The sequence below is a fragment of the Glycine max genome, chromosome 6, assembly GCF_000004515.6.
Source record: "Glycine max cultivar Williams 82 chromosome 6, Glycine_max_v4.0, whole genome shotgun sequence".
Taxonomy (NCBI): Eukaryota; Viridiplantae; Streptophyta; class Magnoliopsida; order Fabales; family Fabaceae; genus Glycine; species Glycine max.
The window spans coordinates 6,613,656-6,636,496 of NC_038242.2; the positions used below are offsets into that span (position 1 = coordinate 6,613,656).

Consider the following 22,841-nt stretch of genomic DNA (forward strand, 5'->3'; position numbering starts at 1 on the left):
AAGCAATAGACTGAAAACAATAAGAACGGACAAAACAAGAATTTTTTTTAAAAAAAAAAACTTAGGACATGTTTGATTCTATTCTTAGTTTTAAAAACTGTCTACTACAATAAATTTAGACAGATGAATAATCAATTTATCATCCAAAATCCATAAGGTTTTGAAAACTATTTCTAAAACAATTGTTTTAAAACCAAAATAGCAGCAATAAATGAAAGATGTTTTCACATTTTCTTCTTCTATTTTTGTCTTGTTTAAGTGTTTAACATCTCCGTCGATTTCAGACTCGGTTCTCTGTGACTTGCATCACTCTCCACCGGTTGTTTAAACAGCATTGTTGAGTTTATGACAATAAACACACACTTTAATTTATTTGACCAGACGAAATGAAAGGAAAAAAAAAAGGACCATTATTAGCAACAACGAAGGTGGTATATAATGTTATGATCACAAGAACAATTCTAAAAACCTCTCAGAGAAAGAATGAAGAGAAGAAAGAATTCTATTATTTTTCTCCGCTGCCTTAGTACAAAGGATCGCTACATATATAAGCGCTGAACAAGGAATAGCAACATGAAATATCAGACAAAAGGAATCCCTAACAACCATTGTCATTCCTAACAGAATCCATTAAACGTAATCTTCCAAGTGCTTGGGTGAAATTATCTTCCTTCTTGGTCTCTGGTTCACGCTAGGTGCTGTAGTGGCTGTTGTGTTTGGTTGGTGTGTTGTGCCTCCCCTAACATATAATATTTTGCATATTTTCTCATATTCGCTGAACGTGAAACCTAGTTGTGTTTTTGCAACCTAACTTTTCATGAACTTTGCGTCCACAGGTAGCGATGGAAGAGCGAAGCGCTTAACAGAGTCACTCGGACGGAGAAGGGAATGGCGCCATATCGAGCACTTCTAATTCTAATTTACGGACAACCGCCTCTATTATTTTCAAACTTACTCTAATACTATTTCTATTTTTCTTAAATGACCAAATCATTACCCTATGTTTGGAATAAGAAAAAATGAGAGGAAAAAAGAAATACGGATTACTACGTATTTTTCTTTTGTATGGATAAAGAATAAGGAAAAAGAAAAGTGATAGAAAAATTTGACTTTAGAATTAAAAGTTTAATTTTTTTTCTTTTAATTTAAATTTAATTCTTTTTTGGTTTTTATTTTCTTTTTTTCCAATCAAACGAACCATGAGTATCATTTCTTGTTTTTATAAAAAAAATCAAAAAGTCTTGAAGCTTCTTATAAATTACATCAATCCACTTAATTCTTTATAAAAAAATATATTGCATTGTATATTATTATGAAAATAGTTGGTTGTTGAAAAGATTGAAAAAATAAGGTTTTATTTATAAAAAAAATATAGGAGGAGCTAGTTTAAAAAATATTAGCATTTGAAACCTATGCTAAACACAAAATGCAGTGTTCTTAGAATAGGGTCAATCATCAACTTAGTCCGGATAATACATCCATTATTAATGAGAAATTAGTTGAATCATATGAATTAACATTACTCATCAAAAAAATATGAACTAACATTTAATACTGTATTTAATAAATTGTGTCAATAAATAAATAAATTATATTATGTTCAGATTTGTTTGCTATAAAATTGTTTCGAATATTCGTACCAAAACTATTTGTTTCGTATACGGTTGCAATTCAAATTTCAAAATAGCATCTCTATAAATAAAAAATCAAATCGATAAAAAGTAAACGTTTCAAGGGATTACAGATTTACACATTGAACAATAATAAGTATGTAATAATTCATGGTCATAACATTTTGAAATTTTGTAACGCTCATCAGTTTTGAAAGCCATTTTGAATGGTTGTTAATGGATGATAATGGCCAATAAAGAATTGTAACAGCCAATAATGAGTGGTAATGGCTGATAAATGCATTCTTGATGGTAGAATGCCTATATAAGCACATGAATTTGGTCCCTGAGCTCATCCCTTCGAATTCAGTCTTATACACCATCTAGAGAGTGGAAGAGAGAGAGCTTGGAAGAACCAAAACAAGAAACTCTTCATAGCAATGGCTGGAGGTATGATTTGATCTGTAATTTCCGCATTTTATTAATAACCTGTGTTTCTTTGTAGTTTGTAATATCACAGGTTAAAAGAGATTTGTTCTAACATTTGGTATCAGAGCAAGAATTGCCTCTGCCTTGTCCATTTTCGTTTTTCGGTATTTTCCGATTTGATTTTGTTTATGGTATGAAGGGCCTTGTTTCTTAAAAAAAAATAAAAAAAAAATAAAATTAGAAATATGTATTTCGTTTGTATTTCGTTTGATTTCCTTAATTTTGGCTTTTGAATCGTGAAAAATGGTGTCCGAATGAATGAAAAAACGAACGGGTCTGCGTATGGGTCGGGTTTGACCCGCTAAAGGTTGAAGATGATGAACAGTGTTTAAAAAAAAAAAAAAAAAGACAAAAACTCCTACGTTTTGTGCTAGCTGGGTGTCGAACCCTTGACTCCGAGAACACTAATATATGTGCGGACCACTAAACTAGTAAGGCTTTTTTGATATGTTGTCGTTTTTAATACCTTATATACACATTGTGCTTTACAGTTTTTTGAATTTTGATTTAATTTATGCATGAATATATTCTAGAACATTTTATTCTATGCATATATATATGAAATCAAATGCATAATATTATATTTCAATTATAAAATTATATGAGAATCTTATTCATAATTATATTGTATCTTGATTTTGAAATGCAAAATACTATTTATTCTCATATAATAAATTTTTATGTCTAAGTGATCTTTATGATTTTGATTAATTATGGATTAGCCACAGCATCTATATTTGATTAAAATTATATATTAAGTTGGTTAAAGATCATATAAGGAATTAGACATAATATTGTAATTAATTATACTTATATAATGAATTTTATCTCACAAGAATTTTTATTATATCTGTATAATTAATTGGGATAAAATAACGTATTATTTTTCATGATTTACCCACAGGCATCATGATATATGTATAATTTGTCGATTTTATCATAAAGTAAAAATTTACGATAGAAATTAAATTATTTTCATATTGTACCCGTAAAGCATGAATATTAAGCAAATAATTTGATTATTCTATCATAAGGTTTAATTGTTTCTTATTGAATTAAAAATTTAGCCCACAGGCAATTTTTATGTCACAAGATTCAATTTTATGGTATGTTTACATTGGTAAAAGATACAATTAAGATTAGTATGCCTCAAATTTTGACATAAGCCTTTGAATTTTGCAGCTTCTCAAACTATTAATTTTTCTGATATTCAATGTGATGTTCCCGAACTCAAAGGAGATAACTATAAGATATGGAAGGAGAGAATTCTTTTACAATTGGGGTGGATGGACATAGATTATGCTATAAGGAAAGACGAACCACCTGCAATCACAAATGAAAGTAGCCCAGCTGACGTTGCGCTATATGAGCGGTGGGAACGATCCAACCGGCTCAGCGTGATGTTCATTAAGACTAAAATCTCGGCTGGGATACGTGGTTCTGTTGACCAGCATGAAAAGGTCCGAGACTTGCTTAAGGCCATTGATGACCAGTTCATCACTTCAGATAAGACTTTAGCAAGCACCTTGATCATGAAGTTTTCTTCTCTTCGGCTCACCAGTGTGAAAGGTGTGCGTGAGTACATCATGAAAATGCGAGATATTTCAGCTCAACTTAAGAAACTAGAGGTTGATATGTCTGAGTCCTTCCTAGTGCATTTCATTTTGAACACCCTTCCGCATGAATATGGGCCATTTAAGATTTCCTACAACACACATAAAGATAAATGGTCTATCAATGAATTAATGACCATGTGTGTTCAGGAAGAAGAAAGGCTTGTAATGGAGATGGGTGAGAGTGCACTACTGACTACTGCTTATGGGAAGAACAAAGCAATTAAGTCTCAAGCTTATCAGAAGGGGAATGGTAAAATACCACCTCAAGCTGATATTAAGAAGGTGGCAAAGTGTTTCTTTTGCAAGAAGAAGGGACACATGAAAAAGAATTGCCCCGGATTCCAGAAATGGCTTGAGAAGAAAGGTAAATCAATCTCATTAGTATGTTATGAATCTAATATGGTTAGTGTTAATATTAACACCTGGTGGATTGATTCTGGATCTACTATTCATATTGCAAATTCTTTACAGGGTATGCAAAACCTAAGGAAACCAGTGGGAAGTGAGCAAAGCATTTTATCAGGCAATAAGCTAGGCTCACATGTGGAGGCCATTGGAACTTGCATTTTGACTTTAAGTAGTGGCTTTATTTTAAAATTAGAAAGGACTTTTTATGTACCAAGTTTTTCCCGAAACTTGATTTCTATTTCAAGGCTTGTACCGTTTGGATATTCCTTTAATTTCAAAGACACATCATTTGAGTTATTTTATAATTCTGAATGTGTTGGGAATGGTATATTGTCTGATGGTCTTTATCTTCTTGGTTTACAAAATAATGCCACTTATAGTTCTATGCATGTTCAAACTGGTATTAAAAGGTGTAATATTAATGAGAATTCCTCTATGTTATGGCACCGGAGATTAGGACATATCTCCATTGAGAGGATTAAAAGGTTAGTGAAAGATGGGGTACTCAATACTCTAGATTTTGCTGACTTTAAGACTTGTATGGACTGCATTAAGGGTAAGCAGACCAACATGTCTAAGAAAGGTGCTAATAGGAGTTCAAGCATATTAGAAATAATTCATACTGATATTTGTTGTCCAGATATGGATGCACATGGTCAGAAATATTTTATCACCTTTATAGATGATTATTCACGATATATGAATGTTTATTTGCTTCATAACAAATACGAAGCATTGGATGCCTTCAAAGTCTTTAAGGCTGAAGTTGAGAACCAATGTGGCAAGCAAATAAAAATAGTGAGATCAGATAGAGGTGGAGAATACTATGGCAGGTATACTGAGAATGGACAAGCACCTGGTCCCTTTGCAAAGTTCCTTCAAGAACATGGGATTGTTGCCCAATACACTATGCCTGGTTCTCCGAATCAGAATGGTGTGGCAGAAAGAAGGAACCGAACATTATTGGACATGGTGCGGAGTATGCTTAGCAACTCCAATCTTCCTAAATCCTTGTGGGCTGAAGCACTAAAGACGGCAGCGTATATATTAAATCGTGTTCCAACCAAGGCTGTCCCAAAGACACCTTTTGAGTTATTTAAAGGTTGGAAACCGAGTTTGAAACATATGCGCGTTTGGGGTTGTCCGTCTGAGGTGAGAATATATAACCCACAAGAGAAGAAACTTGACCCGAGGACCATTAGTGGGTATTTCATTGGATATGCCGAAAGGTCTAAAGGTTATAGGTTTTATTGTCCACATCATATTACTAGGATTGTGGAATCAAGAAATGCCAAATTTATTGAAAATGATTTGATCAGTGGGAGTGATCAATTGAGGGACTTAGGTTCTGAAATTGATTATATAGAATCTCAACCTTCCACGTCAAATGAAAGATTGGTTGTAATTCATACCCCTCAAGTTCAAAGGGATGATGAACAACACATGATTGGCATTCCACAAACTGTTGTTGATAATCTAGTAGATCAAGTTGATCATCAAATTCATGAAAATGATGAACAACCAGTTGAACAACATGATCCCCAAGAAAATGTTGATGCAACATTAAGGAGGTCTACTAGAGTAAGAAAATCAGCTATTCCTAGTGATTATATTGTATATTTGCAAGAATCTGACTATAATATTGGAGCTGAAAATGATCCTGAAACTTTTGATCAAGCCATGAGTTGTAAAGAGTCAAATTTATGGTATGATGCCATGAAGGATGAGATGAGTTCCATGCAGAGTAACAAAGTTTGGAACCTTGTAGAGTTGCCTAATGGGGCGAAGGCCATTGGATGTAAATGGGTCTTTAAAACCAAAAAGGATTCATTAGGCAACATTGAGAGATACAAGGCAAGACTTGTTGCTAAGGGATTTACTCAAAAGGAAGGAATAGATTACAAAGAGACTTTTTCTCCAGTATCTAAGAAAGATTCTCTTCGTATAATCTTGGCATTAGTTGCTCATTTTGACCTTGAGTTGCAACAAATGGATGTGAAAACAGCTTTTCTTAATGGTGATTTAGAGGAGGAGGTTTATATGAAACAACCTGAAGGTTTCTCCTCTAATAGTGGTGAGCATTTGGTTTGCAAGCTTAATAAATCTATATATGGTTTAAAACAAGCTTCTCGTCAGTGGTACCTTAAGTTTCATGGGATAATTTCTTCATTTGGTTTTGATGAAAACCCCATGGATCAATGCATATACCACAAGGTTAGTGGGAGTAAAATATGCTTTCTTGTTTTATATGTAGATGATATTTTACTTGCAGCCAATGATCGGGGTTTGCTACATGAGGTGAAACAATTTCTCTCTAAGAATTTTGACATGAAGGATATGGGTGATGCATCTTATGTCATCGGCATTAAGATTCATAGAGATAGATCTCGAGGTATTTTGGGTCTATCACAGGAAACCTATATTAACAAAATTCTAGAGAGATTTCGGATGAAAGATTGTTCACCAAGTGTTGCTCCCATTGTGAAGGGTGATAGGTTTAATTTGAACCAATGTCCAAAGAATGACTTTGAGAGGGAACAAATGAAAAACATTCCTTATGCTTCAGTTGTTGGAAGCCTCATGTATGCTCAAGTATGCACAAGGCCTGACATTGCTTTTGCAGTTGGAATGTTAGGAAGATATCAGAGTAATCCAGGTATTGACCACTGGAGAGCTGCTAAGAAAGTGTTGAGGTACCTTCAAGGGACCAAAGATTACATGCTTATGTATAGACAGACAGACAATCTAGATGCGATTGGTTATTCAGACTCAGACTTTGCTGGTTGTGTTGACTCTCGTAGATCAACATCTGGGTACATTTTCATGATGGCTGGTGGAGCTATTTCATGGAGGAGTGTTAAGCAGTCTTTGACTGCTACTTCTACCATGGAAGCTGAGTTTGTCTCTTGTTTTGAGGCTACATCACATGGTGTATGGCTTAAAAGTTTCATTTCTGGGCTGAAGATAATTGATACTATTTCAAGGCCTTTAAGAATTTTTTGCGATAACTCAGCTGCTGTCTTTATGGCTAAGAATAACAAAAGTGGAAGTCGAAGTAAGCACATCGACATTAAGTACTTAGCCATTAGAGAAAGAGTAAAAGACAAGAAAGTGGTCATTGAGCATATAAGCACTGAGTTGATGATCGCTGATCCTTTAACTAAAGGCATGCCACCGTTTAAATTTAAGGATCATGTAGAAAGAATGGGACTTGGTTCCAATTTATGATTGTATACATATATGTAAAAAATTGAAACTTTTATATTATGATATTTTCTCATATTTTGGTGCACATTGATTTATTTGAGAAAAATTATGTTTTGGACCAAGAATAAACATTGGGTTTATTCATGAAGTTTTATTACCACTTTAAGTATACTGCTTGGGAAATTGAGTATATTGTAATACATAGATGATATTACTCGTTATAAGAGGAACTATCACTATGATTCATATATTCATTTCTTAAGAAGATTGAGCATTAAGTCAAAATGTTTGGACCAAGTGGGAGAATGTAATAATTCATGGTCATAACATTTTGAAATTTTGTAACGCTCATCAGTTTTGAAAGCCATTTTGAATGGTTGTTAATGGATGATAATGGCCAATAAAGAATTGTAACAGCCAATAATGAGTGGTAATGGCTGATAAATGCATTCTTGATGGTAGAATGCCTATATAAGCACATGAATTTGGTCCCTGAGCTCATCCCTTCGAATTCAGTCTTATACACCATCTAGAGAGTGGAAGAGAGAGAGCTTGGAAGAACCAAAACAAGAAACTCTTCATAGCAATGGCTGGAGGTATGATTTGATCTGTAATTTCCGCATTTTATTAATAACCTGTGTTTCTTTGTAGTTTGTAATATCACAGGTTAAAAGAGATTTGTTCTAACAAAGTACTCCTACATACTAGTACCTCATAGAGTAGCCGCTAAACAATAAGTACATATTTGATGGATCAAATGGTACTGGTTACTCCTTGATTTCAATTAAAAAAACTGGTTTCATATGGGTGTTGTTAGATACACCTAAAAGTTAAAAATACCACTGAATAAAAGGTTTAGAGATCCGTATGCTTGTATATGTTTTATACAGAAGATAGAAAAGTTCCCATTGTAATAAATTAATGATAAAATTTGAAAAAATATAAAAACAATTAAATTCTAATACAGGAAATAGATAAGTTCCAATCATTAATAATTTAATGATAAAATACACAAAATTAAAAAAAAAAGTTAGCAAAAGTGTAATTAATCTTAATTTTTTTAAAATTAAAAAGAAAGATAATCCTAAATTTCTACTGCGGCATGCTCTGTTCAAAGCGGCCACGGGTAATCTTGTTCTTGTTCCATCTTCTCAATATCCACTTACCCTTTTGTGCTGCCACTAATAAAACTGCACTTCAACTTCAAATTTTCAACCTTTCCCCATTCACGTCCCTTCTTCCTTCCAATGTTCCCTTCCATCATAAATTCTAATCAATCTCGTGACCAGGTTTGTTTGTCTTTCACCTCCCTTCTTTTGTGTTTTTTGTTCCAACAACTGAGCAAAACATGTATTGCTTTCTTTCACTATATCCGCATAGTTTAATAATTTAGGGAATTTCATTTTTTTAACGCATATTTGACATACAAAATTTTTCACTATCCTCTTCTATAACCATGCACCTCTCTCCCAGAAAAGGGGTAGTCCAAAATTCGCATCTTTTAAGTTATTCCTTTTAACCCCTTATATTGGGAACCATGCCAATTCTCTTATATATGCTATTTGTGTACCTAAGTATCATTGGTATTGTTTGTAACTTGGTATGCTAACACAGCAACAACAAAAGCAAAAGGGAGAATGGTTAGCAGGAAGTTTCAAGGCAGAGAACTTCATTCCAGGGCTTGTTATAGGTTTCATTTTTGGGTTGTTGTTGGATTTATCAAAGCCCGGTAGAAATCACTTGTCCAAGAAAATTTGCTCATCTGCCAGACCTCAACAACAGCAAATCTCAGTCTCAAGCAATGCTGATCAAGAACTTAAAATGGTTTGTTGATTACTTCATTTCATTATATTTATCAGTCTCTCATATTATGAAAGCTTCACCTGTCAATGGTTATTCCATGCCTGTTATTCTGTTGTAGTTGACTATTTGTACAATTGTTGGACATTTGCAAAATTAATTTTGAATGAAATTGATTCTGGTTAAATTTAGTGTGTTTAGATGGGTGTTGGCAAAATTGATTTTGAATGGAATTTATTTTGTAAAATTGATTTTGGTTAAAATTGATTTTGAAGTCATGTGATTTATGTTTGAATGTTTTATCATAAAATCAAGTTAGGAGTAGAATTCAGTACAAAATTTTGGATCCAACGCAGAAGCTACTCAAAGTTGATTCAACCCAGAATCAATTCTGAATTCTTCTCCAACATGAAACTAAACATGAAAAAATGTATCCAAAATCAATTCTAGACCCAGAATCAATTCTCCAACGCCAAACCAACACGCACTTAATTTGAAGTAAAGTGATTTATGTTTTGAGTGTTTTTATATAAAAGCAAGTTAGTAATAAAACTCAATTTAAGATTTTTATCCAATGTAAAAGCTACTAAACTTGTTTAAACTCAAAATCCATTATGGGCTCAATCAATTCTTTAGCATGAGACCAAACATGTGAACTTTTACTCAATCGCGATAGATTGTATTTCAACATAATTTTGGATAACTCGATGCAAAACCAAAGGTGCACTATGTGAACAAATCATTCTAGTTTGACGGAAGGCATACAGGATTGTAGTGGTGCTTTTACTGTCAATCTGTAATTTCTCAATTAGAAAGGAAGTTTTCCTGATGGACTTGTCTGATTATTAAGTTTATGCAATATACATCTCAACAGTCTTCCCTGCATTGTTTCAATCAAATGAACTGTTAAGGAAACAGAATGTTATTTGAAGCTTAGAAAGTTAGAACAGATATCACTAAACAAAACCCAGGAATGAGTTTATAACTTTTTTTTAAGTAATCTGAAGCAGTCAATATCCAAAAACTTTCTGTAACCATGCTTGTAATTATTCAATAATTAGTTTAATTGAACTCCTCTCCTGTTTCAGAAATATTACCGGCAGGTTAAATAGATTAATATGTTTTCATTTTAATTGTGAGGAACATCTTCCATTATATGTATAGAAAATTCCAATTTCAATAATTAACTGTTTTGTGTCAGGTTCTGGTCGTTAGGCAAGACCTAAAGATGAAATCTGGAAAGATTGCATCCCAATGTGCTCGTAAGATATGAAACTATTGTTGATTTTTGAACTGTTATTTATCTCAAATTTGTCAAGGATCTCTTTCCACCCATTGCAGACTTCCTTTTTATTCCCTCTTCCCATCTTTTTTTCTTATTAGTTTTTGCCTTTAATTCACGTTTTGTTGCAGATGCTGCCACTGGCATGTACGCTGAATTAATGCAAAGGTACTTTTGTTCTGATAAGTGTCCATTTCAGAGCATTTAGATGTCTTCTAGTTCTGTATTGGTGGCCCTCCTGCCAATCCACCCACCAGCATCTCCTTCGTGAAAATACAAGACCACAAATAGCTTAACATAATGGCTTAAAAGATTGCTTCATGTTGTTAAACTTGCAAGTTTCAAGCCAATTTTTGTAGGCTTTGTATGATGGCCATTTTGGTTATGATTTTACATAATCCAGTACTGGGGTGACTTGGTTGTAAGTTTTTTCTGACGGGGTGTGGGGAGGTTTGGAGGACTTGTTCACACATTTAGCATATGGTAGAGTTGGTTATGCTGAAGGAAATAACTTTACCTCTAAAGCAAAGGCTAATGGGAACTTTACTTGTTTAGTTTTAAAAAGCTTCATATTAAACATTAAAATAGTGATTTTTCTATACTCCATTTCCATGCTATTATATAATTAATAGTAAAGTTCATTCAGGCAATGCATTATTCCTTGTTTGTTATCCTTTTTTGCGTAATAAAACCCACTACCACTGCGTACTTTTGCAGTGATCGGTATCTTTTGAGAAGATGGGAACAGTGTGGCCAGCCCAAAATTGTTGTGACTTGCAGGAATCAACAAGAAATGTAAGCAGATGATTTTATTCTGGATACTCTAATTCCACTTATTGTTCAGAAGAGCAAGCCCTACATTGATGACTTGACTTTTGATCAGGAATAAACTAGCGGAAGCAGCCGAGAGTATTGGCCTTCCTACTTTTGTTGTTGCTGATGCTGGACGAACACAGGTAATACTTCATGTATGACTAAAAATAAAGAACAATACCACCTTAAAAATCTAGCATAGAGCTGGTACTTAGTAACACACTCATTGTGAAGTTGTTAATAGTAACTTCTTAGGAATGCATCAGTGTTGAAGGGTTGGCTTTCATCTCCTCACACCCTCTCATTGTTGGTGTATGTTAGTATCATTGATAAGGCTTTTATGTCTTCAGGTTTCGGCAGGATCAAAGACCGTTCTTGCTGTTGGACCTGGTAAGCTTCCTGTTGCTTGTATGTTGTATGTAATATGTAATGTAATGTATGACCAAAAGCATGTGCAAGAAAATCTAAATACATTCACAATTAATTGAACCATTGGATGTTACACACTTGTGGATTTGATGGTGATGTTTTTGAAAGTTGCTTCCTTTCTTGACAGCTTTTGTCTTGAGAAATAATCTGCTGTTTTCTGATTGAATGGCTACATATTACTGAATTTATGTCAGGACCAAAATCTTCTGTGGATTCAGTGACAGGGAGATTGCCCCTGCTTTGACAGCATTAATATGATAAATCACCCGAGCTTGTTGCCACTTGGTCTGTGTTCTAACGCGTTATCCGGCATTGTCTGATTCCTTATCCTTATTGTGGCCTATGCAACATGGCTATGGTGGTTCTATAATTCGTAGTGTTAAATAGGACTAATTCTTAATCAGATCCCTTTCCTGTTTTATACCTCTAATTGTATGGGTTTTCAGCATCCTGTCTAGCGGCTCGGGAATGAACTGAAGACTTTTATTTATTTATATATTTGGATCGGTTGGTAAACTATCTTTCCTTATAAGGCAGGAAGTTCATTATCTTTTTTTATCAATGTCCCAATTGGTTGTGTGATTCAAAATAAGAGAAGGGGAGAGATTATGACAATGGTTATCAGAGTAGACTGACTTTGAGCATGCTTGAAAACAAGGTGAAAAATGACTTCTGAGGTAAAATTGTTTTTACTTTTATCCGTTAAACCTGTATTATAACATGTGTCGTGACAATTATTTCGACTACAATCTAAATATGCACTTGGTTCATTCAAGTTAACCTATTGTGAACTAGGGAGTTTCTTCGTGCACTCCAACTATTGCTTCTTACACTTTTCATTAGATTTCAAAAAGTCCAATTCGGATTGGATTTTTCGAAATGCAATGAGAAATGTATGAAATTTTAGCCTCTGAACTAACATTGTTTGATACTGTAAATAATGGAAGGAATGGTCCAGCATTTGACACGCGAAGGAAGAAAAGAAAAGCATGCGAGTCCCATACTCCCATGGAAGAATAGTTTACCAAGCTTAATGGCTAAGTCCACCAATACACATTAAAAAAATGAATCTCATATTTTTATGGACTAAAAGGGCTTGTCTCAATAGATCAAAAGTCTACATTCAAGACCAAATGTGTTAATGTCCGTTTCATTCACAATTTTTGTTAAACTCAAACTTAAAGCCCGGCCTAATATGTATTTTTAAATTTTACTAATAGATTAAATTGTTTTTTTAGAAGAACAACCAGGCCGACGAACTTCTTAACTTTGAGGTAGCTAAATTTTAAATCAGGTCAACTGAACTAAAATTCAATTAAATTAACCTACTCTACATTTTAACTGTTAAACGGATTAAACTTACTGTAAAAAAAAAAAAAGAGTAAACTTAATTTCACAACCTTAGTTTTGTTGAAAAGAAAAGAAATAATCCTTTATTATACAGTTTGCAAGTAAAAGAATAAAAAAGGATTTAAATAAATTATTAGTAATTGAAATTATCACATCTTTTATTTTAATTTTTATTAAATACTTAATAAATTGCTAGTAAAACATTCTCTATTATTGATCCCCTTAAATTTATCAAAAAAAAATATTTTTGTGGATTTTACTTTTAATTTAACAAGTCTCTCATGATTTTTTTTAATTTTTTTATATATTTTAATTAAGGTGTTACCTCCTCAAAATTTTATATTTTACTTTTTTATTTGATGAAATTTTGGTTTCATACTAAAGACTGTAACCATGTATTTTTTTTAAAAAAATTTGGGTATTAAAATGAAATAAGAATTATATAAAAACTAAAATAAAAAATGATAATATTTTTAGAGATCAATAGATTATTTAAGTAAAAATAATAATTAATTAATTATTATATCCTTATAACAAATAAATAAAACTATTAATTTGAATATAGTAATAATTTAAAGACACGTTATTTTTCATTTCTCCCTTCCAAATTCCATAATTTTAGTTCTTCATTAAAAAAAAAAAAAAGAAACAGTGAAAAAGACAAAACCCCTCGCAAAACCCTTTCCTCAACTCAACTGAAAGCCCTAACTCAACTGTGTGGAAGTAGGGTGGCTGCAACCTGCAATGGCTTCTCGTTATAGATCTGTTTCGCAACCAGCATTCTCCCTAATCAAATCCACCATCACCAAACCGGCCTCGAAGCCCGTCCCCTCATCTTTTCTTCTCAAAACTCGTTCACCCGTTACGGCCAGGCAAGTCCGTTTCGGGGGTAAAGTGACATATTTTCTTGGGCCCAACTGAATTTCATTTCATTTTGTGTATTTGCGTTCAGGTGGGTGGGTGGTGAGCTCGGTTGCCTGCAGTCTCTGCTTCCCCTTCACTCGGCGGTGTCATCAGCGCGCCTCACATCTTGTCTGGGCATTGATTCCAGTAGGTCGAGGTCGCTGTCTCAGGGTATGCTTTGCAGTGCCAACCCCGGAGTTTGATTTCTCCGAATTCTTTTTTACCCTTTTACTCTCCGTAAGCATTCATTGCAACTTCCCCCTCTTTTCATTATCCATTGTCATTGTGAACAGATGATAATGGGAGGAGAATAAAGAATATGAAATTTAGCGACTAGCGCCACATGATCTTTTGTGATATTCTTTTATTATTTTTTGCAGTATAGTCCAAATATGTTGAAGCACTAAGGGTGTGCTAACTTTATTTTATATGAACTTGATTTTGGTTAAAAACTGGATTCGGGTGAATGGATTTATGTTTATTTGATTCACCTTTTGCAAGATTGATTTTGAAGTGCAGTGATTTATGATTGAGTGTTTTTATTCTAAAAACAAGTTAGTAGTAAAATTCAATGTATTTTTTTTATCCAATTCAATAGCTACCTAAAGTTGTTTCAACTTAAAATCAATTCTGGACTCAATCAATTCTTCAATGTGAGACCAAGTCACCAAACATGTAAACATTTGTTTAAAATCAAGCACACTATGTTTGGAAAAAAAAATTGGAAAGTGATTTTGGCATAATGAATGTTGTTTGGATAGTGTTGATCAGAATCACTTTTAGATATGTAATTGCTAAAAAAGATATGACTCTTCTTATTTGATTTTATTAAAATAGTAATATAATATTAAGTTAAGAGAATATTTTTATTAATATAAAGTGTGATTTTACATTTACTCAATGCAAAAGCAGCAAAATTATGCTTTCAGGTTGAAGGGGTTCCAGCAGTTAAAAAAAAAAAAGGTTGAAGGGGTTCCAAACTTATTAAATGATACTCACACAACTTTCAATGCAAAACATGTCCTGCAACTTAACTCTCCCTAAGTTGTTTGTGTGTGCTTGTGAGTGTCTCGCTTTTGAAGGCAATGCATAGGAACCCGGAAAGCCTTTTCATGATCATTAAATGATTTATCCATTGTAACATTCATGCATGCTCACCGCCAACTTGCCATTCCATAGGCCTTCATTGCTGCTCTCAGATTTGACCAAGAACCGATTACTTAGGTTGCATAAGAACATGATCTGTACAACTGTATCTAAATGATAAGGCACAATAGACTGTTAATTGTTAAGCCAAGATCAGAGCCTTAATTGACATTATTGGATTTGATTTTTCCTATCTAAGAAATCAATAAATGAATATATTTTTATCATCCATATTCTAGGGTAGAACTTCTGTGAGAGTAGCACCTATCTTAATCAATGATCACCTATCTGTCATTATGAAGACTTCCTATGTATTTCACTTTTTGATTGTGCACACTATATAGAGATCTACTCTGGTATAGTTATCAATATTGAATAGGCAAGCCCTGAAAATGCCATAGTGGGATGGCTGCTACATTGAGATTAGGTATGATATAAAAATTTATATTATATGTGTCCAAATGCTAAAAGATTTAAACCCAAGTTATAGAATAAACAAAATGGTAGAAAAGAACACACTTTAGAGAATGATGAAACTTGAAACACCTGCAACCAAAAACCTGTCCACTATGTAAATCTTGTAGCAAACCAGGGCATGCTCTAGTCCACTATAGCGTGCCACTGACTACTATGTAATCTGGTTATGACTTATGAGTAGCATTGTTGTTAGACTTGTGATACGTGCTAAATTTAATAAAGAGATAGTCTGGTTCAATAACTTTTTGATATTACAATTTTCAGCATGATTTTTGTGGTTAAACTAGTTTTATTAGCCTGACAGCATACCATAAAGGATGCAATTGTTTTATAATTTGGGTTTGAGCCTAACTCAAATCTGAAAGTTAGCCAAGAGGTGAGGGTTGCCCCCCACTTTTATACACTATTTTGGTTATTTTACTAGTCAATGTGGAATCTCCAAAATGCACACCCTCTCATGCAAAGGATTCTATAGAGTGTTTGCAAGACTAGATATTTGTAAATGGTCCATTCATGGCCCGATTAGGTGGCCTATTAGGCTCAACAACAACTACTAGAATAGGCTTTTTACCATTTTATAATTTGGGTTTGGGTCTAACTCAACTCCAAGAGTTAGCTCATGAGACAAGAGTTACCCCCTACTTATATACACTCTTTTTGCTTATATGCACTATTTTGGTATATCACTAGTCAATGCGAATCTCCAGCAAAACTGCTTTTGCAATCCATTTTTCAGGAGAAGAAAGAAGGATGCAGGAAAAAGGGGATGTTGGGGAAAGAAATAGTGTTTTTTCACTTTTTTGTTTTGTTTTATTTACTTTTGCTTCAGAATATTGAAATATGAGCCACACTTTTTAGTACACACTTTACCTATGCATTCTCAGACTAGACAACCTATATAACATCAATGCTGTGCTTGTAATTCATTGGTTCCATTTCCTAGTAAAACCAAGAGGCAAGAGATGCAACACTAAAGTGTATATATTCCAGCTCAATTCATTGCCGCTTGTTGCTAGCTTATATGTATATTACATTTAGCCTTTTAACATATTCATACTCATTTTTCATGAACCCTAATGAATGTCACTTTTTAGTTTTGCCATGCTACTGAGTACTGATTATGTGTGTTGAATGTCACTTGTTTTGCTTAGTCACTCTATTTTAGAATAAACTTTCCTGTTGTAAACCGGTGCTTATGTAATTTTCCTGTTTTCAATTTTCCTCAGAAATGGGTCTCAGCACACCGCGATAAGAGATTTTGAAGACCATTGATTGGCAGATTAGAATCTTTTATTTGCTTTGCCGGGACGCTCTACTGTTAATTATTTTCAAGTTTTTTCTTGACAATTCACTGAAACGGGTATATAGTCAGGAGAATCTTTTGATCTTCTGGTGTCTGTTGCAATGGTTCCTATAAAATGCTTGATCAATCCAGTATTAATTGTTTTTAGAGATCAAACTATGCCAACATCACTCAGTGAATAAAAAAAAATGCTGATTGACCTCGCCATCATGTTTGCTCATGCATGTTCCTCAATATGTTAGCAGTAGAATCTGTGCATTTGCTTCTGTCATCTATAATAAGTGTAGTTTGGAGTTGAATTTTCCTTAGGTAAGACATGTATACATGTATATACATGAGAACCGACTTCAGTAGTGGGAAGGCATCTATCTGGTCACTTTGTTAAGTATCCAGTAGTTACCAAATTATGTTGAGTATGCTTTTTTGGGGACATATGTGCAGGTAAATAAAGTGAGGTGTAGACAAACAATGACATTGTCTCCACCAAGTTCTCAGTTAACAGCCTTGACGAAAGAGACAATGTCTCCATGATAACGATACATAAGCATGTGAGACCTTCACACCTTCGTACCTCGTAGCCTTTACTATATTTGTCTTAATGCCTAATGATGCCAAATGTTGCCACTTTGCTTTCCTATACTCTTTTTAAAAAATAATAATAATGAGAAGACGAATGGTCTTGCTAATTATTGAAGATAATGTTAAAGGGGCCTTTGAAAGAGTTTGTTTGAGTCTACGATAATAATTTATACTTTTTATAAGTTTCCTTTTAGTTTTTTTTTATATTTATTTTGGTCAATACTTGTTGGTTTAAGTTACAAGAAGCTTCATTTCTTTTCAAGTAAAGTGTAAGGTTTGATTCTTATGAATGAAAATGATTTAAATGGATTACTCAGACGATGCTAGATATCTAAACAAAAAAAAAGTTTATCATAATAAGTTCCTTATTGAAATTCATAAAAATTACGAGTGAATTTTTTTTTAAGAGTGAGACTCACATAACGTTTTAATTCTTAATAAATTTTAGTTAATAATAAGTGTTTTAATTATTTTTTTGAAAGAGCCTGTTGACATTTTTCTTTAGCTTATCCCAATAAATATCATGTCAAATTTATAACGTAAATTGTTATATAATAATTACTTATTAAATAAATGTTTGATCAAGTTATTTACCTAAACACACTCTAAGCATGCATATTAAATGTTTCTGAACATGAACATGGCAAACACTTACCCCATGCAGTTGAACTGTATTATTTTGTTCGAAGGTCATCGACGTGGAGCCCTGCATATTTAAATGCCATTATGATTTATGGAATGCAGCCATAACAGTAATACTGTAAATATAGAGGGTTGATGATTTCATTTGTGGAAATTGGAATGGGTTCAAGCAATCAAAATCAGTCTGATCAAGGTAGTAGACCAGTGGTTCAACTAGTGGATTAGTAATTGGTCCGGTTTGACCAAGTATATATTAAAAATGTTTCAATATGAACAACTAAATATTCAAATGCTTTCTAGAATCTACTTATTTACTTGGGTCTAACAATAGGCATGACTATTATGATACTCTTTGGGCTTAACAATAGAACTGTTGTAACATCTTGTCCTCTTCACATCTCGTGGGTTCAAGTCGTTGTGATTATGACCTTTCCTTTGCCACGATTGGAGCTCCACCTTGTGATGCTACAACTAGTGGGTTGTCGCCATCGCATCTAGGTCGTGGTAGTCACATTTGGGATGTTGCTTCATGACCGTCGCATGTAGGATCTCACCCAATCAATCACTGGTTTCTCTATGTTCTATCCTCATTTCATGCTCTAATCTGATCTCTTCCTTTGTGGTTTTGGGCTTTGGATTTTTTGGAGGTTGTTTTGCAAATCTATAATTGTGATCAACACTGACAGGACACCCGATAGGTGAAGACATAGATACAACGACGGGGAGGGGAGTAGAATGAGGTGGTCCATTTTTATTTTCATTTTTGCGTGCATACAAGTTTGTAAAATCGGGTTGGGTCGTTGAGTTTCCGCAAAACCGGTCAAGTTTGGCTAGGTCATCCCGAGTCACATGCATGAACGGTCCAATAGAGAAACTAGTCCGATTAGATCACCGGATGCTGATTGGCATGGTCCGACCAGCTGGGGTGAATTAGGTTTTATAACACTAGGTTCAAGCAACTTCTTATTGTTTTTGCGGTTTGGTCAAAGACAGAAATAATATATAACCTTACTTTTTAATTCGATATATGGCATTCTCCTTTATTTATATTATCACGTTTAAGCACAATAGTTTTTTATGTTTTGAATAGTGCTAATCATGTTCTCAAAATTACACCTGTCACCAGTAAGAGTGAGTGTACGAACCCAAATTCACAGACAAGTCTGTTAAGCCAGCGAACCGTGTGGCAAATAAACCTAAGTTTTTGAACCCCCATAGTAATCCTGGATTTTAACTCCAGCCCATTTAGTACGCAGACTTTGCGGGCTTAATCCGCAAAGTTCACGAACTTATCCGTATTCGTTGAAGGTGAGAGAAAACACCAATTGAAAAGAGAGAGAAAGGGGAAACCTTCAAGAACATGGTCTTCAGGTCCAAGAGAAGAATCCCCACAAACAATTCTTCAATGGATTTCACTAGTCTAAGCACTCACATCCAAAGCAAATAAAAAGCAACAAAATCAAATCTATTTTTTGGGTTTTAAGGGTAGTTTTCTTATAATTATAATGCTCCTAAAGGTTGTTTACTGCTCACAGTGCATTGATTTTTCCAACGACACAATAGCTGAAATGCTGAATCACCGGGTCTAATAATTGCTCTAATTTTACATTTTTTTAAAAATAATTTAGGCCCGTAGACCAGTCCATTTATCCACGAGCTTTGTGGGCCGAATACAAACTTTAAAAAAGTTCATTTATTTCACAAATCAGATTTATCCCGCCCATTTAAAATGTGGGATTTGTGGGCCAAGCCTTAAACAGGTTAGACCAGTCCTTATACCCACCCCTAGTCACTAGTAATGAATCCATAATTTTTTCTTAGTAAGGGTAAGAAATAATTTATAATATTTTCACAAAAGTAAAATATCACAAGGTACTATAAAATATATAATATCATAATAAAAGAAATCTAAAGTACTTAAGTTTCTACAAATTACAATTGTCCTTTATGTATTTTCATACTTTGAAAATATTTTATGATTTTTTCATTGTCAATACCACCAAAAATATCTCTCTCTATGTATATAATCAAACAATCATTCAATCATCCATCTCTCATGTGATTCTTCATTCTATTCTTCGCGAAATTCATTGCAAAGAAACATCTTTCAACTATTAGAGCTGCTACCAACAAAATCAAAGCTAACTTCACAAGCAAATATACCATTGAATACACAATATATTTTTGTTTCTTCACCAACTTTTAAGAAAAATCAGCAATCCCTTTTAACTTTAAAAATCGATTATCAAATCAAACGTCTCTGATAAAAGTTTCAAGTTGACTTTCAAGTCTCATAAGTTTTACACAAGAAAATTCTTATGGATAAAACTTAGCCAAACAAATTAAATTTTCCTTATCAAATGCAAAATGACTCTAATGGTGTTGTGGAATCCCTTTTTAAAAATTTCTTCATTTTTACTTTTTAGCACACTACAATATATAAAGCTAATGAAGGTAAAAAGAAAAAACAAATTAAAGTTACTCTCCATATTGCTTACAAAGAAAACCCCCTATACTATGCTAAGCCTCGTTCGTAATTTATATTAAAATTTTGAAAAGAGTAAAAGACTATTTTTTTGAAAAAAGTCTTGCCGCAATTTCGCAAAAACCACAACTCCGCAAATATCACAATGCTAATAATGCACACAACACACACATCCATAAGTGAGACCACCATGATTTCATGAACGTGAGTAATTGAATAAGTTTAGGAATTAAATCTAATTAGATTTATGAAAAATGAATAAAAAAGTGTAAGTGAGTGATAAAGTGATTTAGGGTGAGAGATAGTGGTGTTTGGCCGTTTTGAGAATTGGGAGGATCGGAAGGAATAAGGGATGATTCACATTGTAATCAATCATGTCTTATAAGTTATGGATTTAGTGTGTGAAATGTAACGACTTTTATTAAAATAACCAACACTAAAATATCATTAATCTTGATTTCTTTATATAAAAAACAAAGTAAAAGAAAAACATTCCTAAAAGAATTATGCCATGGAAGTTCTGAAAAGGTATTTGTTTATTTGTGTGATTCTAGAAAAAAGAAACTATCTATCCTTATATAAACATTGTATGTAATTTGAAATTATATCTTTTGAGATTTGTTTAATCAATATTTCTTTATCTTTTATTTTTATTATCTTTATTAGATTGAATATATTTTATACTAATGTTTTTTTCAAAAAATATAACAATCTAATAAATTAAAACAATTTAATCTACCTTTATATATTTAGATGATATTTATATAAATAATTATTGGATTACTTTTAGATGTTACATGAAATAGTGTGATCTATACAATGTGTCTTTTTTTTATGTTACTTTAACAATAATGAGAATTGAGCTAAATGGTTTGGACTTGAGCATGTAATTTTTGTATTAAATATCTTATGTTTGTTTTGCTTTGGGTTAAAAAAATCCAATGGGACAATATATAATTTTTTATGGGGATAATTTTTATATATATATATATATTAACAAATAAAAAAAATCCTAGTGAGGACAATTACCCCCACACCATATAAGGTGCATCCCCAGTGCCTATCACTAAGTTTAATTTGGTTTATGTCCAATTTAATATTTTGATTAAACCAATTTTTTAGACCAAAATTTGTTGTAATCATAGATTGAACAAGTTAAGGTTAAGATTGGGCGGCATTCGATATTTGTTAAAAAAGTATAAACATAGAATTATGAAAGTGGGAATGAGAGCATCATTCTATAAGTTATAAGTTATGTATTCTAATTTATAATATAAGTGTAAATGTTAAGAAAATTAAAAAGAGAATGTTAAAGAAAGAGGTTAGGATTTAGGAAGATAAGAGTTCAATTTTAATTACGGAACCCAACCTAATTAACTTTAGTTCAAGTGCACTTTGGATTGGATCTTTTTATGAGCATTATTACTGCTTATTCTGATGACATTAGGGTAAGTAAACCTGGCGATGGTCCAAACTAAAGGCCTATAGTTTCATTAGTTCGGGCCTTTGTGGGTAGGTCCAGACACATGGAATTTTTTTACGGAGCCGGTTACTATAAAAATATCCCACAGTAGTAACAAACATAGCATCTAATCAAAATCTTAATCAAAATTTAGTAGGGGGAAAAAAGTTTGATGGTTATTTTATTGTTTTCCTGTTAACTGCCGACTTAATTTTTCATTAAAATGCCTTGTCAGAGAATCTTTATCTGACCTTGCTATTATCTTATATTAATTATAAAAGGTAATCTCAATTCACAAATTTATTCTCCCTCATCCCGAAGGCAAGAAGTGGCTATGCCAGTTATTGCAATTTCGCTCCTGTTCAATTTTAAAATGTATCATAATCAATCCATGAGAAATCATATCAAGATTACACGAGGGAGAAAAAAATATTCCGAATTCAATCCGGGCAAGGGAGAATAGAAAATTAACATTGGTGATGGCCTTAAATAAATGCACGAAGGTAGTGTGAGTAGAGAATGACTTTGTAAGATTTTTTGTATGTAGAGTCTTGTGAATACGTGCTATTTATGTACGCATTGTGCTGAGATTGAGGTGCCCTAGCAATTACTAATCACTATTGGACGGTGGTAACATAACATATAGTATATGCAATATTCATTCATATACTCATCACATCTCGCTAGTGGGCAGTGCATGAGGCCATGGAAGAGTGTCATGTGACCACCGCAATCCTAGCTTCGTCTCGGTCTAATAATGCATCGCTTATTAGTTTAATATACTTGAGCATTTGTTTATAAATAAGATTTGGGTAAATTACATAACCCTCCCCCCCCCCA

At 33.2% G+C, this 22,841-nt stretch overlaps 2 protein-coding genes across 3 annotated transcripts; both read left to right on the plus strand.

The window, feature by feature from the left end:
* Positions 1-8,502: 8,502 nt before the first annotated feature.
* On the plus strand, positions 8,503-12,006 carry LOC100527852 (uncharacterized). Its single transcript, NM_001251527.2, is given in 8 exon segments — positions 8,503-8,619; positions 8,945-9,154; positions 10,332-10,392; positions 10,544-10,580; positions 11,130-11,207; positions 11,296-11,368; positions 11,576-11,615; positions 11,849-12,006. Coding segments are annotated over 8 exon segments (591 nt in total). The 5' UTR covers positions 8,503-8,577; the 3' UTR covers positions 11,899-12,006.
* Positions 12,007-13,639: 1,633 nt separating this feature from the next.
* LOC100796764 (protein NONRESPONDING TO OXYLIPINS 2, mitochondrial) lies at positions 13,640-17,040 on the plus strand. 2 transcript variants are annotated; one of them, XM_006581389.3, is made up of 3 exons: positions 13,643-13,876; positions 13,957-14,078; positions 16,757-17,040. In XM_006581389.3, exons 1-3 carry the CDS (start codon positions 13,749-13,751, stop codon positions 16,780-16,782), a joined length of 276 nt encoding a protein of 91 aa, XP_006581452.1. In that variant the 5' UTR covers positions 13,643-13,748; the 3' UTR covers positions 16,783-17,040. The 2 variants fall into 2 exon arrangements, with proteins under 2 accessions (XP_006581451.1, XP_006581452.1); XM_006581388.4 differs by lacking the exon at positions 16,757-17,040 and having other exon boundaries at positions 13,640-13,876; positions 13,957-14,144.
* The last annotated feature ends 5,801 nt before the right edge of the window (positions 17,041-22,841 follow it).

Bases quoted from the DNA above. Each gene is read 5' to 3' on its own strand.
- LOC100796764 (XM_006581388.4), top strand. From the start codon at position 13,749: ATGGCTTCTCGTTATAGATCTGTTTCGCAACCAGCATTCTCCCTAATC. The intron at 13,877-13,956 runs GCAAGTCCGTTT...ATTTGCGTTCAG, and splicing joins CGTTCACCCGTTACGGCCAG to GTGGGTGGGTGGTGAGCTCG.